The 18,691-nt window shown below is 37.3% G+C and overlaps 2 protein-coding genes across 2 annotated transcripts in view; one reads left to right on the top strand and one right to left on the bottom strand.

Annotated features, from left to right (window-relative positions):
• Positions 1-7,120, bottom strand: part of rbpms2a (RNA binding protein, mRNA processing factor 2a) — a 55,929-nt gene extending 48,809 nt beyond the window's left edge. Inside the window, exon 1 of the mRNA XM_065297757.2 lies at positions 6,884-7,120. Within this exon, the coding sequence (XP_065153829.2) occupies positions 6,884-6,923 (40 nt within the window). The 5' untranslated portion in view covers positions 6,924-7,120. The remainder of the gene's footprint in view (positions 1-6,883) is intronic.
• Positions 5,565-18,042, top strand: oaz2a (ornithine decarboxylase antizyme 2a). Its single transcript, XM_065291438.2, is given in 6 exon segments — positions 5,565-5,757; positions 10,716-10,767; positions 10,769-10,846; positions 15,092-15,264; positions 15,745-15,830; positions 16,281-18,042. Coding segments are annotated over 6 exon segments (618 nt in total). The 5' UTR covers positions 5,565-5,659; the 3' UTR covers positions 16,412-18,042.
• The last annotated feature ends 649 nt before the right edge of the window (positions 18,043-18,691 follow it).

The raw sequence follows: 18,691 nt of genomic DNA, 5'->3' as shown, positions 1-18,691 counted from the left end.
TTAAAAATAACTGAAATGAAGTTCGAAGTGATCTCTGAGGCAAATAAAAACGTAAAAGTTCCAAAATATAAGTAGGGCGAGTCAATGTAGAGCTTTGAACACATAAATGAGAACTTTAAAGTCAATTCTTTGTTTCACAGGGAGCCAATGAAGAGAGACCTGAATTGGTGAAATGTGTTCTCTCTTTTTTGCACAATCTGTAGATGTGACAGAGATGACTGACTAATGCCAATACAGGGCATTGCAATAGTCAAGCCTTGAGGATATAAAAGTGTGAATAACGATCTCCAAATCCTTAAAGCAAAGGATTTGCTGTAATTTTTTTAAAGTTGCTTTAAGCTGGAAAAAACTTGCTCTGACCACAGAGTTATTTGTTTGTCAAACTTCAACTATAGATTTTTAACATATGAATGATGTTTTGACTGAAGGTGACTCAAAGTTTTACTGTGATTTTCAATCTGTAGCTTAGAGCCAAACAAGATAACCTCTGTCTTGTTTTCATTTAAATGAAGAAAATGTTCATCCATCCATCCTTTTATGTCCTTTAAACATGCTAACAGAGAACAAACAGAATCATCACCCAAGTCTAGTGGTACATAGAGCTGGGTATCATCTGCATAGATGTGATAAGAGATCTTATAACGTTCAAAGATTAGACGCAGTGGAAGCATGTAAATAGAAAATGAAACTGGACCCAGAATCGTACCCTGAGGCACCCCACAAGTAATTGGTTCTGATGATGATGAAAATTCTCCAATTTCTACAGATATGGTCCTATTTGAGAGGTAGGACTCAAACCAATCTAAGGCCGCACCACAGATACCAACCTCAGAGTGTAATCTTTTCAACAAAATATGATGGTCCACCGTATCAAAGGCTGCACTTCGGTCCAAAAGTACAAGTACTGCACAATTTCCAGAGTCGACTGATAACAAAATATCATTTGTCACCCTTAATAGAGCAGACTCGATGCTGTGTTTAGCCTTAAATGCGCAATGAAAAGGATCCAGGATGTTATTTGGGATTAAGTATGGTGTAATTTGACCTAAAACCACTTTTTCCAGGACTTTTAACAAAAAGGGCAATTTGGAGATTGGTCTGTAATTAAAAAGTTCAAAGTTCAGAAGAATCAAGATCTGTTTTTTTAAAAAGGGGTGAACCACAGCATGTTTTAAGCAGGATGGCACAGTACTGTTATGCAGGGAGGCATTTATGATAGAGAGTACACTAGGTAGTACAGCATCCAACACCTCCTTAAAAAGGGCAGCAGGAATAATATCAAGAGAGCAAGTAGTTAGTTTCATATTTGAAATCAGAGCCAGCAAATCAGAGTATGATAAGGCCTGAAAATCAGAAAGACTAAAAGAACTAGTCTGTACAGTGTAACAACTATTAAATGAGGATGATGAAAACTGTGATCTAATACCCACAATCTTGTCTATAAAGAAGCTGCAAAACCACTCACACAGATCTACACTTGGTCCTAAACCAAGTGAGTTTTAAGGATTAAGCACAAAGTTTAAGGTTGAAAATAAAGTCTTCGGACAGTGAGAATTCTTTGAAACTAAACTGGAGAAATAGTTGGCCCTTGATAAAGAGACAGCTTCCTGATATTGAGACAGACAAGCTTGCAAGAGTTGGTACGAAATTTGCAGTTTGTTATGTTGCCTCGCTACTGCAGAGAACAATTTAACATATTATTTCAATGCATTCTTTGGCACCTTTAGGTGTCACATTTGACCCCTGAACTAATCCTGTTGATCATCTGCAGGTGAGGTGAGCAGAGAGAGCAGGTGCACATTAGTGAAACTAGACACACTTGAACCACTGGTTACAGTACAAAACACCTCTAGACTAAGTGCTGAGTGAACAAGGGATTTAATTATATCTTTCACAGGGTCATTCTAAAAGAATACATGTCAGGGGCAAAAACCTTGACCTGTGACCTGTGCTGCAACATTCCATGTAGTTTTGCTTTGGGCAACCAGAGTTTCAGTCCTGGCTCGCAATCTTTTCATGACTCTATATATGACACAATTTCCAATTGAAATCTAATGACTTCAGGACTTCAGTTTCCTCAAACAAGTTCAAGATGTGTTCAGTGCCTAGAAAGAGATTACACTTAATACTGAATTTTACTGGGACCTGGGACTAAAGCAGGTGTTTTCAAACTATGGGTTGGGACCCACTAGACTATGGGATTAGGTGGGTCACTTTGTTGTTTTGTCAAATTAATGACAATTAATAATGACATTAATAATGGTTTTGATTAGTGCTGGGAAAAGATTAATCGCGATTAATCGCATTCAAAATAAAAGTGATTTTTTTTTTTGCATAATATGTGTGTGTTGAGTGTAATTATGTATATTCAACCACACACACATACATATAGTCATTTCTGATTTTTTTATTTATATATCATTTTTATTTATTTATATAATGTAGAATATATAAAAATATAAATAAATATATATATACACATGTAAATGTTTCTTAAATACATACATGAATGTGTGTGTATTTATATATACATCAAAATTACACACAGGACACATTCATATATTATGCAAAAAAATCACTTTTATTTTAAATGCGATTAATCGCGATGAATCTTTTTCAGGCACTAGTTTTAAAAATCAGGTATTTTGGGATTGCAATTAAACTTAAATTTAATTCATACCTAATGACAAAAAACCCTACTCTCTTCTAAAAGAGAACAAATTTCTTTTTTTATTTCTAAATGTATTTCTTCTGCATTTTTTTTCTTTAAAAATATATTTTGATGGGTCCTGACATAGAATATCCCTTAGTCTACGACTAGACTACACTGGACTAGACAACACAAAAGAGATGTGTATGGATGATAAGTACATGTTATAATAGTAATGACAATACTGGTGGATATATGAATGAATGAAACTGGACTTCTGTGTTCTTGTTTGTAAGTCAGATGGCATTCAAACACTATTCATATCCTGTGTGATTGCAATGGAAACTTTAAGAACCAAGAAGCCAAGAACATAACGTATTAGTGTCAATCAGCTTAATGTATTACAAACACACTGTACCGTGCTGTACTGTACTCACACACTCGCTTTAAAACCATCTGATCAATGCCAGATATTCAATATGTCCATCACGGCCAGAGTTCAAATCTATTTACTTCTATAGGAGCATTTATGGATATACTCTATTAATAAAAAAAGTTATGGTACTAAAAGCTCATACTCAATATTTAGCACTATATAGCACATATATAGTACCTCTGTAGAACCTGCTAAAGCACAAATAAAGCACCACTTATGGTTAACGCACAACACAGGTGCTACAAAGGTTCTTCTTTTGGCATATTGATTACCATTGGTGTCAGGGTGCACAGAGTGCCTTTAATTGATAAGTAAGTGCGCCTCAGCATGTGCAGGTACCTGATACACTTGTCTACGTCAATAAACCGAGAATACACCCAGGTGAGCATGCATAAGAAACAGCCTGAACTCGGCATCGCTGGTGAAAGTTCATTCGGTTAGACTGAGGCATTTTATTGTTGCCAAGCAGCAAGTCAGAAACTAGATGAGAGCTTAGTCAGAACAAGACATTTCTTTAAATACGAAACCTATATGCATATATGAGATCAAATAAATGGTGCCTGTCTGTGCATCAGCTTATGTTATGAATGAAACAGAATTTAAAAGCTGGCGTGACAGAGACTCTTCGAGCTGATTACCTGACACAGTAAACAAGCATTTCCTGGATATACAAGAGCGCCAAGGAGGAAAAGGTACAATGGGGCTTTTAATAGATCTGTAGCATATGCTGTCCATGGGATGACACATACCCTGTGTTCCTGCTAGCCTAACAGAACGGCGTGTACCACTGTGTGTCAGCAAGTTTTAGTTGAACGCATTTCTGTTTAAATTTTCAGTGCAGTTTCATTACAACAATCAACCAATCTGTCTGATTTATTGCTTTAATAACCTTCATTCTTTTGGCTTATGTACTATTTATTTTGATTATTCGTCATCACTGCATGTGAGGTGTCATTATTAATGAACAAAGAAAAGTTTTTGTCCTTAGGGTTTAAAATGACACATACCTGGAACACATACGTGATGTGAAGTGACATATTAGGTCACCCAACTTGTTTAATTGTTTAGAAAAATTTCCATTAAAGCTATACATAGCCTAATGAGCTAAACAACAACAAAAACAAAAAATAAAGTGCCTCTAATAGGTGTGCTTTCTGTTCTCATAATGAGATTTAAGCAGGTCACAACCCACGCCCTATGTCGTTTCATTACTACAGAAAATGAAACCTAGTGGCCTGTTGAAGTTAAACTGTATCATTAGGATATTGAGTAAGTTGTGGGTCCTCTCTGGAGGTCATACACCCCACTCAACCAACCCTGTGCATGGACTGGATCTCATGGTGTCCGATTCCTAATCCTTTAATCTTTTGGCATAGGGATGTTTCCATTAGCGTTTACATAAGTTGTGTCTGCACTGTTCCCCAATCAGTCTTGTAACTGCAGAAGCTATTTAAATTCAATAATAGGATTCATTTTAGGGCCCACACCATTGGTTTGTGTTTGATGATGTGATATTTGCCAATATTTCATTTGGTGTTGCTCATTCTAGAAACATTTACTTGTTTTGTTTATTCGTAAATGAATTAAAGGGATCGTTTACCCTAAAATGAAAATTCTGTCATCATTTACTAACTCTCAATTGGTTATAAACCTGTAGGAATTTCTTTGCTACGAAGACCAGAAAGGAAGATATTTTGAGGAATGTTTGAAACTGTACCAAACCAAACCTGAGCCCCATTGATTTCCATAGTATGAGAAAGAATACTGTGAAAGTGAATGGAGCTTTTGATATCTTTTATATTAAAATATCTTCCTTTCTGGTCATCAAAACAAAGAAATTTATACAGATTTGTAACAACATGAGAGTGAGTAAATGATGACAGAATGATTTTATTTTTGGGTGAACTATCCCTTTAAGAAGTCTCAATAATTAAAACTGCATTTCCCAGAATCCCTCGGTGCCCAGAATTCTCCAGTAACAGTATATATTAAACTATATAGTTTAATAGAGTTGAAGAACACAATAATTCAAAATAATTCCTTATCAAACTACAAAACTAGACTGACTACTGAGAAAAAGCGGAATCGCTCTTCCTTGTTCCGAGCTTCCCTCTTGTGGCTAGAAGAGATACAGCTACGGCAAAAATCGCGTGAAATCTCGTCGAATGAGCGATGTTTTCCATCTTAATCCTACCGCCAAACTGAACCCTAAACCCAACATTTCACGGGATTTATGCCGTAGCAATATCCTATCTAGCCAGACCCGCTGTTTTTCATCGAAATACCTAACCCTAAACCCAACATCTCGCGAGATTTGGCCATAGCTGTATCCCCTCTCGTCAGAACCTTCCCTTTCACGATTCACCTCGCCGCAGATCGATGAATATTAATTAGGCTGCGTGGCACTCGCCAATCAAATGGCAACCTGAAGTGACGTAACGTAGCCTAATGAATATTCACGATAGGTTTCGTTACGTCGCTCGCAGCACATCCAGTACTCTGTGTCAGAGCGCAGGGCGCGTGTGACAGAAAGCATCGATCGATAGACTCACCATCGCTTTTTTATTACACATATGGTCAATTTCTCCCTGGACTTTCTGCTTAACAGTCATTGTTTGGGTTATCGGAGTAAAGCAGTCCACGAGAAAAACATGTGCAACACGGAAGAGAGGTGAGAAAACACACAAATGTTTAATATCTACAGTCATGCAGATGCAACATTGTACACACAAGTGTAGAGATAATGATTATTTTGTCATCTTTTTATATATTATTATCTATATTAGTGACACTTTTGACATAAATAAACATTGTATTTGCATTTTTATGTAATGTTTGATTATGTCAACATTTACATTTATGCATTAAGCAGACTTTTATCCAAAGCGAGTTCATTGCGACGTTTACTACATTGTATCAGAATGTGTGTTCCTGAGATCGACCCAATGATGACCTTTTGGGCTCCTATCGCTTAAAGGTGCCACTAAATAAAATAATAATAAATAAAATGTACCTAAAAGTAAATAACCTCTTAATAAATTATAAGGTAAGGTATATAAAATAGTTAAATGTGCAGACTGTTATAAACGCGTATTAAATGTCTATTAGGCTACACTAGTGTGAGACGACTGATACTATAAATATTTCAACTCATTTGGGATTCATGAGCAGTGCATGCAGACTTAATCTGTATTGGATTTAAGATCTAGTTTTTTTTTACTTACAGAGTCTCACTTCTTACTCTAAATAATGGAAAATCCAGATCACCTGTTGTGTAACTCCAGGTTGTTTTTTCAATCAAATGTGTTTTTCTAACAAGATAAACCTAACATAATAAACCTTATTTACCCGTATTGAGCGAGGAATAAAGGGAGAAAATGTTAACGTTACATAAGATATAGTACTTTTTTCTTCTTGTTTAGGTCACCATCTCTGCTGTATAGATACAGACAGCAGGCATGTCATAAACATAAATAAATTCATTTCATGCATACACTGTCATGCATTCCTGGGAAAGCCAAGCATTTTCCATATGGCTTGTTTTGCAGGTCACGAGATGACGATACAAATCCATCCACACTCGCGTAACACACAATGTCCTGTTTCTCACGTTTGTTTTTTTTATTTGTCATGCATGGCAAAAAGCCAGATCCGTAGCGCAGAAAGAGTTTATTGGAGAATGCGCGGCACTAAAGTAATAAAGCTCACGAGAATCCAACACAAACATGTCAGACTTGTTGTCGACAAGGCCATTTGCATGCTGAGGCTTTGTAATGTGATATGCGAAAAACACAAACCTGCCATATCTCCCTGGCCAGGGATAAGTCCAAAACGCATTTGCAGGGAGTTGAAGGTCGGACGTCACCCTTTAAACCCCACTGTAGCCAAATGATAACTGTTTTCCTGGAAGACTCGCGTTATCCTGTTTTGGTTTGGACTTGTTTCCTGGTCTTACTCCAGCATATCTTTGCAGCGCCGGTAATTAAGGCACTAAAGATTAACCTGAATCAGACCGCTGTTTAAAGTCTTTCATCAGATCCGGATTGTCACCCCATGCTTTCCTTGAAGCTTATGAGGTCAGGGCGAATGTCATTCGATGATAAAGCCAGCAGCCTTTTGTTTTTCACGTTTTCGTTTGAACATTCGCAAAACAAAAATCATATGATTTGCTTAGGAAAGATATGATTTTAGCTTTTTTAAAAGCCTTTGATAAAACAAGCAAAAGCATCCCATTAAGTTAAATTAGACTTGGGAAGCAGATCACATTTAGGGACCCGAATGATAAGAGATTTTTGGGATGTTATTTTCAACCCAGTGTTGGGTCAAAAAGAGACAAACCCAACCGTTGGGTTAAACTACTAGCCCAAAACATGTACATATATGACCCAAAAATGGGTTAAAACAACCCAGCATAGACTAAATTACAACCCAACGGGTCATCTCTTTTTGACCCAGTGTTGGGTCGAGAATAACCCAGCCTTTTTTTGAGTGTAGTAAGCAACCAAATACATAAAGTGTGCTAAAAACCAGCCATGCAATACCCTGGCAACCATGTTTTGCTTCGACCTCAGCATGGGCAAGCACGTATCATGTTTTATTTTAGGAACTACATTAGTAATAATCTTGTTAAACTCGTTTTAATTTATCTGCATGTTTCACAGAACCAGGAAAGAAAGATCCACAAACCTGTTTTTGTTTTCGTCTTGTTGTGTACTTGTGACACTTTTCTTTTTACTGGCCTTTCCTGATTCAGAAGGTATAATCAGAGACAGCGGAGGGGTTTGAATGTCAGAGGGCGAAAGTTTCGGCTTTCAAAACAAGCTGACATTTGATTTCACTCATAGATGCACACTGCTTTGTATAGCGGCGAGGGAATGGACTGATAAAAAAAACTCTGCTACAGTAATACCCATTCTTTACGAAAGAAATAATTGATGACAGGCCATTGCATTATTTAAAAAAATAGTGCGGTACGACACAAAGGGGATTATTTTCAAATAATTCAAAAGACCCGGACCGGAGTCAATTATTCAGCATATGCCACAGTTACCACAGACATCGCTCTGGTGGTTATTTTGACAGGTTAGCTGTGCGCGTTAAACGAAAAATAATGCATACCCACCATGGAAAAATCAGAATAAAGCATTTGAAAAGTCCCGTGATATAAACTACAACAAAGATATAGAGTCGGGAGATTAACATAGATGTTGCTGGGCACAGCCTGTTTTCATGCAGATTATGTCACCTGGGTTACATGTCTGGTTGCCAGGGCACTGAAACCCCTACGCCTCCCTACTTTAATTTGCCTGCTGGGTAATCTTGAGAAACCATGACAGCTTTGAAAACTCATTTCATTTGGTCAGTGTTTAGCAGAAACCATACCCAGAATACTGGAACTGTGCCCATAAATGTGCCCACAAATGCATTCATCATCTCCATAATGGATTATTCGATCATTACAGGTCACATATGCGTTTATCTCTCACCGTGTAAATAGATATAGAGGTAGGAAAACAGCATAAAAAAAGTGTTGTTTTTCTGTCAGTGTGTGATATACGACTGATCTCTAAACGCCAGTGCTGTAACTCAAACCCTCTGGGATGCGAAATGTTCTCAGCCAAGCTGCTATTTACAGACTTGTTTTTACATCATGTGCTTGTTTGTGATCTGTCTCTTCTCTGTCTGGTGGAAAGTGAAACATCTGTTTCTCCTAACGCGCATATTCTCTGTAAACTGATCTGAGGTCAGCTTGTCATGATGTGCCATAAGCTGCACTTATTAAAATTTACTGTCAGCAGTTAGATATCGATATATGCTGTACTTTTACTGTTGGGCTGCATAACGATTAATCGTGATTAATCGTTTGCAGAATAAAAGTTTTTGTTTACATCATATATGTGTGTGTACTGTGTATAATAATTATGTATAAATAAATACACACACATGCATGTATAATTTTAAGAAAAAAATATTTATAGATTAAATATTTATATATAATATAAATTATTTATAAATATAAAAATGTATATACACATACATGTAGATATTTAAGGCGTATTTACATGTGTATTTATTTATGCATAATTAATATACACAGTACACACACATATATGATGTAAACAAAAACTTTTATTCTGCAAACGATTAATCGCGATTAATCGTTATGCAGCCCTAATAATGTTATGCATTTTAGCATTAATCCAGGAATAGGCCTTGGTTATATTAGGACATTTAAGTAATTTTTACAAACATACCTTACAAAAATACATGGTGTGCATTCTGAGACAAAACAATGTCTCTTATATATGTAAAGATATATCAGTACAAGGTGTTTTTAGATGAAGGCAGCTCAAACATGGACTAAACTTAAGCCCTGTCCGGGAAACTGCCCCTATATGCTGTCCATGGACACATACATGCACTTATGAAACTATCACACTATTTACACAATATTTTACACATATGTACGCAAAATAAAATTATAATAGGTCATTTATGCCTTCATGTCCATGCCTTGATGTGTTATTATGCATGATAATAATCTAAAAATGGAAAAATATCCATTAATTAATCGGCCTGGCCACTAGGGTAGGCAGTCACTAAGTTACTAAAGGAATCAATTACATTAAGATTTGTCTGTGTTTATACTCAGACTGATTTGTTTGTGTATTTAGTCTGTAATTGTTAATGCGAAAACATCAGAACAGAGAACATTGCAAGGTGACATAGTGTCTGATAAGATGCTTAAACACACAGAGAGATTTCCCTTTAAAGTGCCAACACTGCAGTTCAGCACACAGCCAGACTGTTTTTGTGCTGTTGGCAGGACGGGTATCTCTACTAGCAATGCCAGTCCGGTGCCAAACTGCGTCATGCACTTAATTCATAAATGTCAGAGCCAACGAGAGTATAGGTTATGTAATTAAAACACTGTTGTCATTCTTTCCTGTTTTGTGTTTATTATACTTGGCTAGCTTTTAAAGTCTCCCTGTAGTCAGTTAAAACTTATCTTTGAGCATTATAATAGGAAAAATTTACCTGTGACAGTAATTTCCTCATGCTTTAAAACCGCTCGAATGTAACACTACTCCCTTGTCTCATTTAGTATGCATGGATCTATGAATATGCAAATTAGTCCCTGCCTCCACTCTTTCGCACCACCTCGGACCATAGATGCATGGCGGCGTAATTATATTATTATTTTTCGGGCACTGCGTGATATTATTGTGCATCCTGCAGCCATGTTACGGCAGCAAAGTCCTTGATTATTACGCCAGAATGAGAGTATAGTTCCTAGCCATATCTGCCTAGAAAATCGCAACTTTTAATTTTCTGTCGGTCTTAGTACACAATTTAACTACAGAAGAGTCAAGTTTTAAATAGGAAAAAATTATAGTTATTTTTTAGCACGATGCTAATGGTCTAATCCGATTCAATGGATTATGCTAAGCTATGCAAAAAGTGGTACCGCCAGCCCCGGAGATCTGCTGGATGGATTCCAAAATGGTAAAAATCAAATATTTAACTCTAGAGGAGCTGGAAAATGAGCATATTTTCAAAAAAAGTGGAGTGTCCCTTTAAAATGTATATATATATATAATGAACTCTCTCTCTTTTTCTCACATGTAGTTGTGCTGTGCTAGGCTCCAGGCAGCAGGCTCCGGGGCCTCTGTGGTGCTCCTGATGCCCCTCTCCCACTGACGAAGATCCCGGGTGGGCGAGGGACAGGCAGGGATCTCCCTCACAGTGTACTGCACAAGGTGAGAGAGCACACACCTTTGTTTTGCAAAGTCTCCCGGGAATGACATGCAACATTAAAACGCTTTGTTTATTCGGAGTTCGTGTCCCACGGCAAACTCTGCCCTTGGTAGCAGCGAATGGGAATCTCACGGGAGTTTCGGAGAACGTTGCTTACCATCTGCTGTAGAATCAACCCGCTTTCCTTTAGTCAACATGTTGTTCCTGCAGTCTTACAAAGTATACTGTATTGACCGAGATTGTGTATGAAATATAGGGATTTAAACAACAAAAACTGTATGCTAGGTGGGTAGACCACATATGCTTTGTTATTTGGTTTTGCATAGGGCTGCATAACAACTTATCCAACTAATTGTTTGCAGAATAAAAGTTTTTGTTTACATCATATGTGTATATACTGTGTGTAATAAATATTATATATTACAATTAGTTGCGATTAGTTGTTATGCAGCCCTAGGCCATGTACGTTTACATTTATTAATTTGGCAAATGCTTTTTCCCAAAAGCTACTAGTGCATTCCTGCTTTAAATTTGATCGGTATGCGTGTTCCCTGGGAATCAAAGCCACAACCTTTGCATTGCTAACACAGTGCTCTAGCAAATAAGCAAAAGGAACACAGTAAATAATTGTTGCATGTAATATTAACTCGAAAAGCATTTGCAGATGCATGCTCGGAAATAGTGCACCATTTCGGGAACTTGCCTTGCATACTGGGACTTTTAGTAGGATCTTGACAAAAAAGCAATATAACATGCATAACTACATTATCAGTGGTGTTTAAAGACCTTACATAATGAACTGTATTGTTTTTATTACCTAAGAATGAGCTGTTTTATCTATATACACCGCGGATCCCCCCTTGCATGGAAGTCCCCACCAACAAAGTCCTTTAACATACTTTCATTTTGGATCCACTAATTCTTGCCCATTATAGAGTATGGATAGTAACTTTACAACATTTAGTCAGACCTTTGTAGGCATACATGGATAGAGACTTGCATAACAAGTAATATGTAGACTAGCAACAGTAAATGTCCTCCAGTCAATAAGTGACAGGGTCAGCAAACCAGGGGTGTGGAGGGATACCAAAGAACTTGTTTTTTTGTCACGTAGCTCTGTGGAATATTTACAGCTAGAGTTTCCATCTGGCCTACATATGCAGAGCGGCGAGCACTCGAGCTGGTCATGCACCTGACCGTGTATGTGAGGCTATAGATGTCAGCACTGTCTGTGTTCAGACATGTGACCATCTCAAAAGGTTAAAGAGGGGTTTGGATCACTCACACCTGTGATATAAATGAAAGGGCCTATTGTACAAATGGCTGCTGGCTATTTTTCAGTCAGCTCATTTATTTCAGTCGATCTTATCTAAATATCCCTCAGAGCGGCATGTGACTCAACCCAGACAATCATATGAAACTATCCAGGATTACGACGGCTTCATTACCGAAATTAAACAGCCAAACTGATGCAGTATAAACATTAAACTGGGTTACGTCGCGTGTTTGTATTAGAGGATTAAAGATGAACAGTCACAAAAAGGATGGTAGACTCACTCTGCCTTAAAAAAGTGATATTTAATATGTCTTTTGTTAATTTTAGGTTGTTTTCACATATGTTGGTGCGCACGTGGTGCGGCCTCGGAGCGCACAAAAATACATTGTATCATTTTTCAGTTAGTGCGGTCCGTGTTCACATATATATATATTTTTTACTTTACTCGAAATGCCGCACCGTACACCATGTGACAACGGTCAGCGCTGTCATTGGTCTCTGACAGCTTTTACCGTCTCATGACCACCCCCACGTTTCCACGACAACCAGCTTGACAGGGAGAGCGCAGCTATCAAGATGTGGAGATAAACATTGTACGTCTTTGCGAAGTTTCTTTGCTTTAACGCGAAATTGCGTAGCTGTTCTATTAAAGCCTTTCTCACGGAGCCGTTTGCTAAAAGCCCGTAATGTCACTACTTGTGTGTGGAGGACAGCTATGCATTTATAAAATCATCAGCTCAAACGTAAAGGAGACAGCGAATCTCTATGCAACGGACCAGGATTGGCTTGTTTGTTGTTAACCCACAATATAACACCCGGCTCACGTCACAACGAAAGCCCAGTGGCTCAAACATGTGGAGAACTTCCTGTATTTGGTTCGGCCCGAGGTCCAGCAGTGTTCACACCACAGGTGGGTCGCCCCAGAGTTCGGCAACAGCCGCTCCGAGACCACCTGTTTAGAGCGGTCTCGGAGCGGTCGTTTAGTGCGCACCGGAGTGCAGCTGTTGTGTTCACACTGATCCAAACGCACCGTACTCGGAGCGACATGTCATTTGGGCCGACCTAAACAGTGTATATGTGAAAACACCCTTAGACACCATTATTAAATAGAGAGAAAGTGGCAAATTTGACGTTTCCTGCATAGGTGAATCTTCGGTTGATCTATTATAATTCAAGTGTTTCCTTTAGTTTTATGAGTTTGTAACATATTTTAAACTGTAAAAAAGATCCCAAATTCTGCAAGACCAAATTATGCGAGCTGTAAAACTGATCTACTTGTATTTTATTTTTTGTAGTAGAAGGATATCCCTGAAAATAAAGTAATATACTTTACGTAAATACTTAAACATAAGAAGTAATTTAATACTGTAATACCTTAATTTAAAATATGTGCTGCTGGAAAATCACGTTGCCTCTTATAATCAGTGAAATTTGTTTGTCTATGTTGTTAATGCACAGATATTTTGGCTTATAATCGGCAAAATGTGTTTGTTAACGTTGTTAATGCACCGATATTTTGTCTTATAATCTGAAAAATTTGTTTACATTGTTAATGCAATGATATTTCATTTTAAAATCTGAGAAAAACAATTGCGTTGATGATGCAACGATATTCCGGCCTATAATTGCAGAAATTAGTTTGTTTACATTGTTAATGCACCGATGTTTCAGCGTATAATCTGAGAAATTTGTTTATTAATGCACCGATATTTCATTTTATAATCTGAGAATTTTTTTATTTACATTGTTAATGCACTGATTTTCGGCCTATAATTGGTGTAATTTGTTTGTTTACATTGTTAATGCCCCGATATTTCGGCCTATAATTGGAGAAATTTGTTTACGTTGTTAATGCACCGATATTTTGACCTATAATTGGCATCATTTTTTTTGTTTACGTGGTTGATGCAACAATATTTTGGCCTATAATTGCAGAAATTGGTTTGTTTATGTTGTTAATGCATCATCATTTTGACCTATTATTGGAGAAATTTATTTAACTTGTTAATGCACCGATATTTTATTTTATAATCTGAGAATTTTTTTATTTACATTGTTAATGCACCAATATTCGGCCTATAATTGGTTTAATTTGTTTGTTTACGTTGTTAATGCACCAATATTTCGTCTTATAATCTAAGAAATATTTTGTTTACATTGTTAATGCCTCGATATTTCGGCCTATAATTGGAGAAATTTGTTAACGTTGTTAATGCACCGATATTTTTGCCTATAATTTGCATAATTTTTTTGTTTACGTTGTTGATACACCGATATTTCGGCCTATAATTGCAGAAATTGTTTTGTTTATGTTGTTAATGCATCGATATTTTGGCCTTTTATTGGAGAAATTTGCTTACGTTATTAATGCACCGATATTTCGGCCTATAATTGCCGTAATTTGTTTGTTTACATTGTTAATGCACCGATATTTCGTCTTATAATCTGCATAATTTTTTTGTTTACATTGTTGATGCACCAATATTTCGGCCTATAATTGCTGTAATTTGTTTATTTACATTGTTAATGCTCGATATTTTGTCTTATAATCTGCGAAAAAAAAAATTTTGGTTTACGTTGTTGATGCACCGATATTTCGGCCTATAATTGCAGAAATTTGTTTGATTACATTGTTAATGCACCGATATTTTGGCCTATAATCTGAAAATTAGTTTGTTTATGTTGTTACCCGCACCAATATTTTGGCACCTGCAAATAAAAGCATTTTTTCCCACTATTAGACATCGGCCGGATCAGGTCAGATTATATCCTGGCAATCAAAAGGGGCAGAAAAACGCATCAGAAATTATTCTATCTGATTATTTTGAATTTGGGTCACAATGACAACAGTATTACAATTTGTATTCTCTGCACCTTTAGGATTTCATGAATAATTAGAAACAAGTAAAAACCAAAACTCTATATCGCTAGATGTTCACTTGTTAATGTTATATCTCCTCTCATCCCCCAGGACGAAAAGTTGACAGTGACCCGAGCGGGGTCGGTAAGCGGGGATCCACCTGTTTTGCTCTTCCAGTACCAGCTAAGCGAGCGACGGTTCTCTTCCTGGGACACGGTTCTTTCAGACGATGCACTCTATTTGGAAATCCCTGATGGAGCTCTCCACAGTGGCAGCAAAGAAAGGTACGCATTCACACGCACATCTGGTTAATAATTTGTTTAACTGTATAACTCTATACTGGCGCTGGCTGTAGGACTAGATCAATTTGTCTCAGCAGGGTTTGGCTTTAACAGAAACAAGTAAAACTTTTAGCTGGCTTTAAGCAACTTGACTTGGTTTTCCATTTGACGTTTCATAAATGGTATGAGATTGCAACAGGCATGACGAATGGAAAACCAAGTCCTGAAAGAAGTTCTGACAGTCGGTTTTCGTCTGAATCAGTCACATCCAATAATTTTTTGAAATCTTTGCAGTCATTAGAGAAGACACTCAGTTTGTTTTACCTTCATAAGTAGGCACTGAACTGGCATCTGGAGTATTAAGATGCGTCTTTGTGTGTTTTAACTTAATGTTGTTCTGTGGCTGGTGCATTATTATATAAGATAGAGATTATGTAAAAGCAGCAGTGCGTCACCCTCTCTCTCTCTCTTCCTCCGCTGCAGTTTCACCAGGCTGCTGGAGTTTGCAGAAGAGCAGCTGAAAGTCAGCTTCGTATTCCTGTGGTTTTACAAAAACAGAGACGATCGAGGTAAGATCCATCAAATGCAAAAAAAAACCAGTTCACCCAAATCATCCTTCACTCACCATCTTGTCCTTCCAACTATGATTTGCATTCTTGTAGATAATAGAGACCAAGGCTGTTTTTGTATTTGCTTTATTATAAAGCCTTCCAAAGTCAACGGGTAGGATGCCAATGATGTCAAACATCATCTCTTCTTATGTGATCATCATTGGCGTCCATTTTGAAGTGGAATATTTTCATTTGCCTGAAAAATGACAAAATCAGTCTGTTATTCACATGAAGCCAAGAGCACATTCTTTAAAAAGCAAGCTGTACAGGTTTGGAGGGCGGGTGAAAGATTCGACTTATTTTTCGAATTAACCTTTTGAATTAGACAATAAATTGGATTAATCCCACGATTTTGGGTGATTTGGTATTAACTTGTCTGTTGCTAACCGTCGGTGTCTTATTTTGCAGCATCCTTAATGAAGACCTTTCACTACATGGGTTTTGAAGTGGTGAAACCGGGTCACCCGCTGGTGCCGGCCCGACCCGAACTTCTCTTTATGGTCTATTCGATGGACAGCAACAGTTCTGATGAAGAGTGACCATCAACTCCCCCCCAGCCTTCCTCTTTACCCTCTTTGTGATAACATAACCCTGCACCAAAGTGACTTTTAGCCAAGGGCTAAGACGGGGAAGGGCCAGCTAACACGGATTGGTTCAGTTTCTGTTATTATCCCACCGATCAATTCCGATCGGTCGGTTCATTAGCAAGAGTTGGGTTGGTGCTAAACAGAAATTCGGCATATCCTCTGTAATTCACACTGTATATCAAACTGTCTGTACTGTTGTATACTCTACTATGTAGTGGACATACTGAATATAGATAATGGGTTTTATGATTTTTGCAGAAGGGAAATGTTAAATTGATTGTATTATGTTTCCGGTGAAGTCTTTGCATACGGGTGCTGGTGATTCTTTATTTGATTCCAGTTCGGCACAGCTCTCTGTCCTGGATTTATTGTTTGTTAACAGTTTCACTACTTTGACTAGTTAATCATTCAACGTGCTCAAAGGAAACAAGCTGCATAGCTCCTAGCAACTAAGACTGTTTTACTCGTCTCACCCACCGCACATTTAGACCTCCAGACAAACGAGTCTTCAAAAACCCATTAGGATTTACATTCAACTCGGAAGGTTTGAGTTTTCACCTTCCTACTGCAATAGGAATGCTTCAATATAAAGTGCATCATTCCAGACCCCAAGGCACTTGAATCAAGTGTAGTTTATTTAATATTTTTTCAGTTTGGCTGTAAGGTTTGCTTGTGACTCGAGTAGAAATTGGTCAGTTTATTCATTAAAACAACAAGTCAGGCACAAACTCCTACTTCTAGATGCATGAGCATGTTTGCGAGGGAACAGCCAATTCCTGTTTAGATTCTCCTCAGTGGCTTTTACATGTAATTCAAAGGGCCCTGACATCTTCGCTTTCGTTTTTTCCTATAGAGAGTCTTCTATACGAGTCCCATCTTAATGCATCACACCTTTTTCTTCACCATCTTAAAAGCAACCATCAGGAAACAAGAACCAACTCCACCCTTGCCCCTTGGGGACTTTACCGCAAGCACTTTAGGAAAACACATGCGATTTAGCCTGCGATGCATTGTATATCCATTACAGAGAGATATGCTTTGAGCTGCCGAGATGTCTTGCTGTGTTTAGCGAACATAACACACTTGCCAAAGATAATGGTCTCCATTCAAATCTATGGCCTCAAGTTTCATACAGAGATGATACATTTACTACCGTAGCAGCGCCATGAGATAGCAAAATCGGTCCCGTTGCATTTACGGGTATAAGATGCAAAAACATTCCCCAATACGGAGGCCTCCGTTTCTCAGATTTCTGGTGCATTTAGGTGCAATCTGTACCAAATCCTGAACCAATGTTCTGAATCCAGTTCTGTGTACTTAACCAGCAGGATGGTCTTTGGGTTTTGCATGTGTAAATATCACTTACCTTTCCTTATAGCTGTAACAATACGCTTTCAGAGAGTTTCTTTGCTCATACACTTAAAGTTTATTTTTATCTTGAGCAATTGATTTTATTTTGTCTATACTGATTGATTTTTTGTAGTGTAGAATTTTGAGCAAATGAGATATTATCATTTATTGACAATCTACACTTGTATACATTAAACTTTACTTATGTTCAAATAAACGTGGGAAAAACAAAACTTGTTTTTTTTAAACAACCCAATCAAGATAAAAGGCCTCCATATCAAACACAGACCTAAGATGACAGTAATGCTAAGCTATTTAAGTAAAATTGAGGAAAACGTCACAAATAAATGCTTACTGTTAGTTGGTCTGCTAGAAAATTATCTTTCTGATTTCCAGACAACACCTTATGTTTTTGTTTAGATTTTGAGGGAAAAATGTGGTAAAATGGAAAATGTGTCATTCCTCCAAGAAATACACTTGAACAACATGGCCACAAAGCTAATAAATATATAAAGAGTTTGGTTCCAAAACCAGATTTTGATTCTTTTTTTGATTGTGCATTCCAATTAATAACAATCAATCCGCAGGTGGTTTGCTTTAATTTAAGCCTTCATAACTAAAAAAATACAGCTGAGTAGCACAAGAAAAACATGATAATAATAATAAACATGTTTTTTTTTATTTAAGTCTCGTTTTGGAACCAAACTCGTCATATGAGCAATAATGATACAGTCATTCCTACTATTTGGTGCCATTTGAGTCCGTCCCCAGAACATATAGTGTACATTTTATTCAAAATATGATTAAGTTAGTAAATTTTTGTTGCATTAGAAGAAATGTGCTCAAATTACAGTGTGATTTTGTGACTTTTCCAGATTATCT

This window comes from Paramisgurnus dabryanus, chromosome 23 (assembly GCF_030506205.2).
Source record: "Paramisgurnus dabryanus chromosome 23, PD_genome_1.1, whole genome shotgun sequence".
NCBI classification, from domain to species: Eukaryota; Metazoa; Chordata; class Actinopteri; order Cypriniformes; family Cobitidae; genus Paramisgurnus; species Paramisgurnus dabryanus.
Note: the sequence above shows the minus strand (reverse complement) of the source record. Positions and strands in the feature narration are given on the sequence as shown.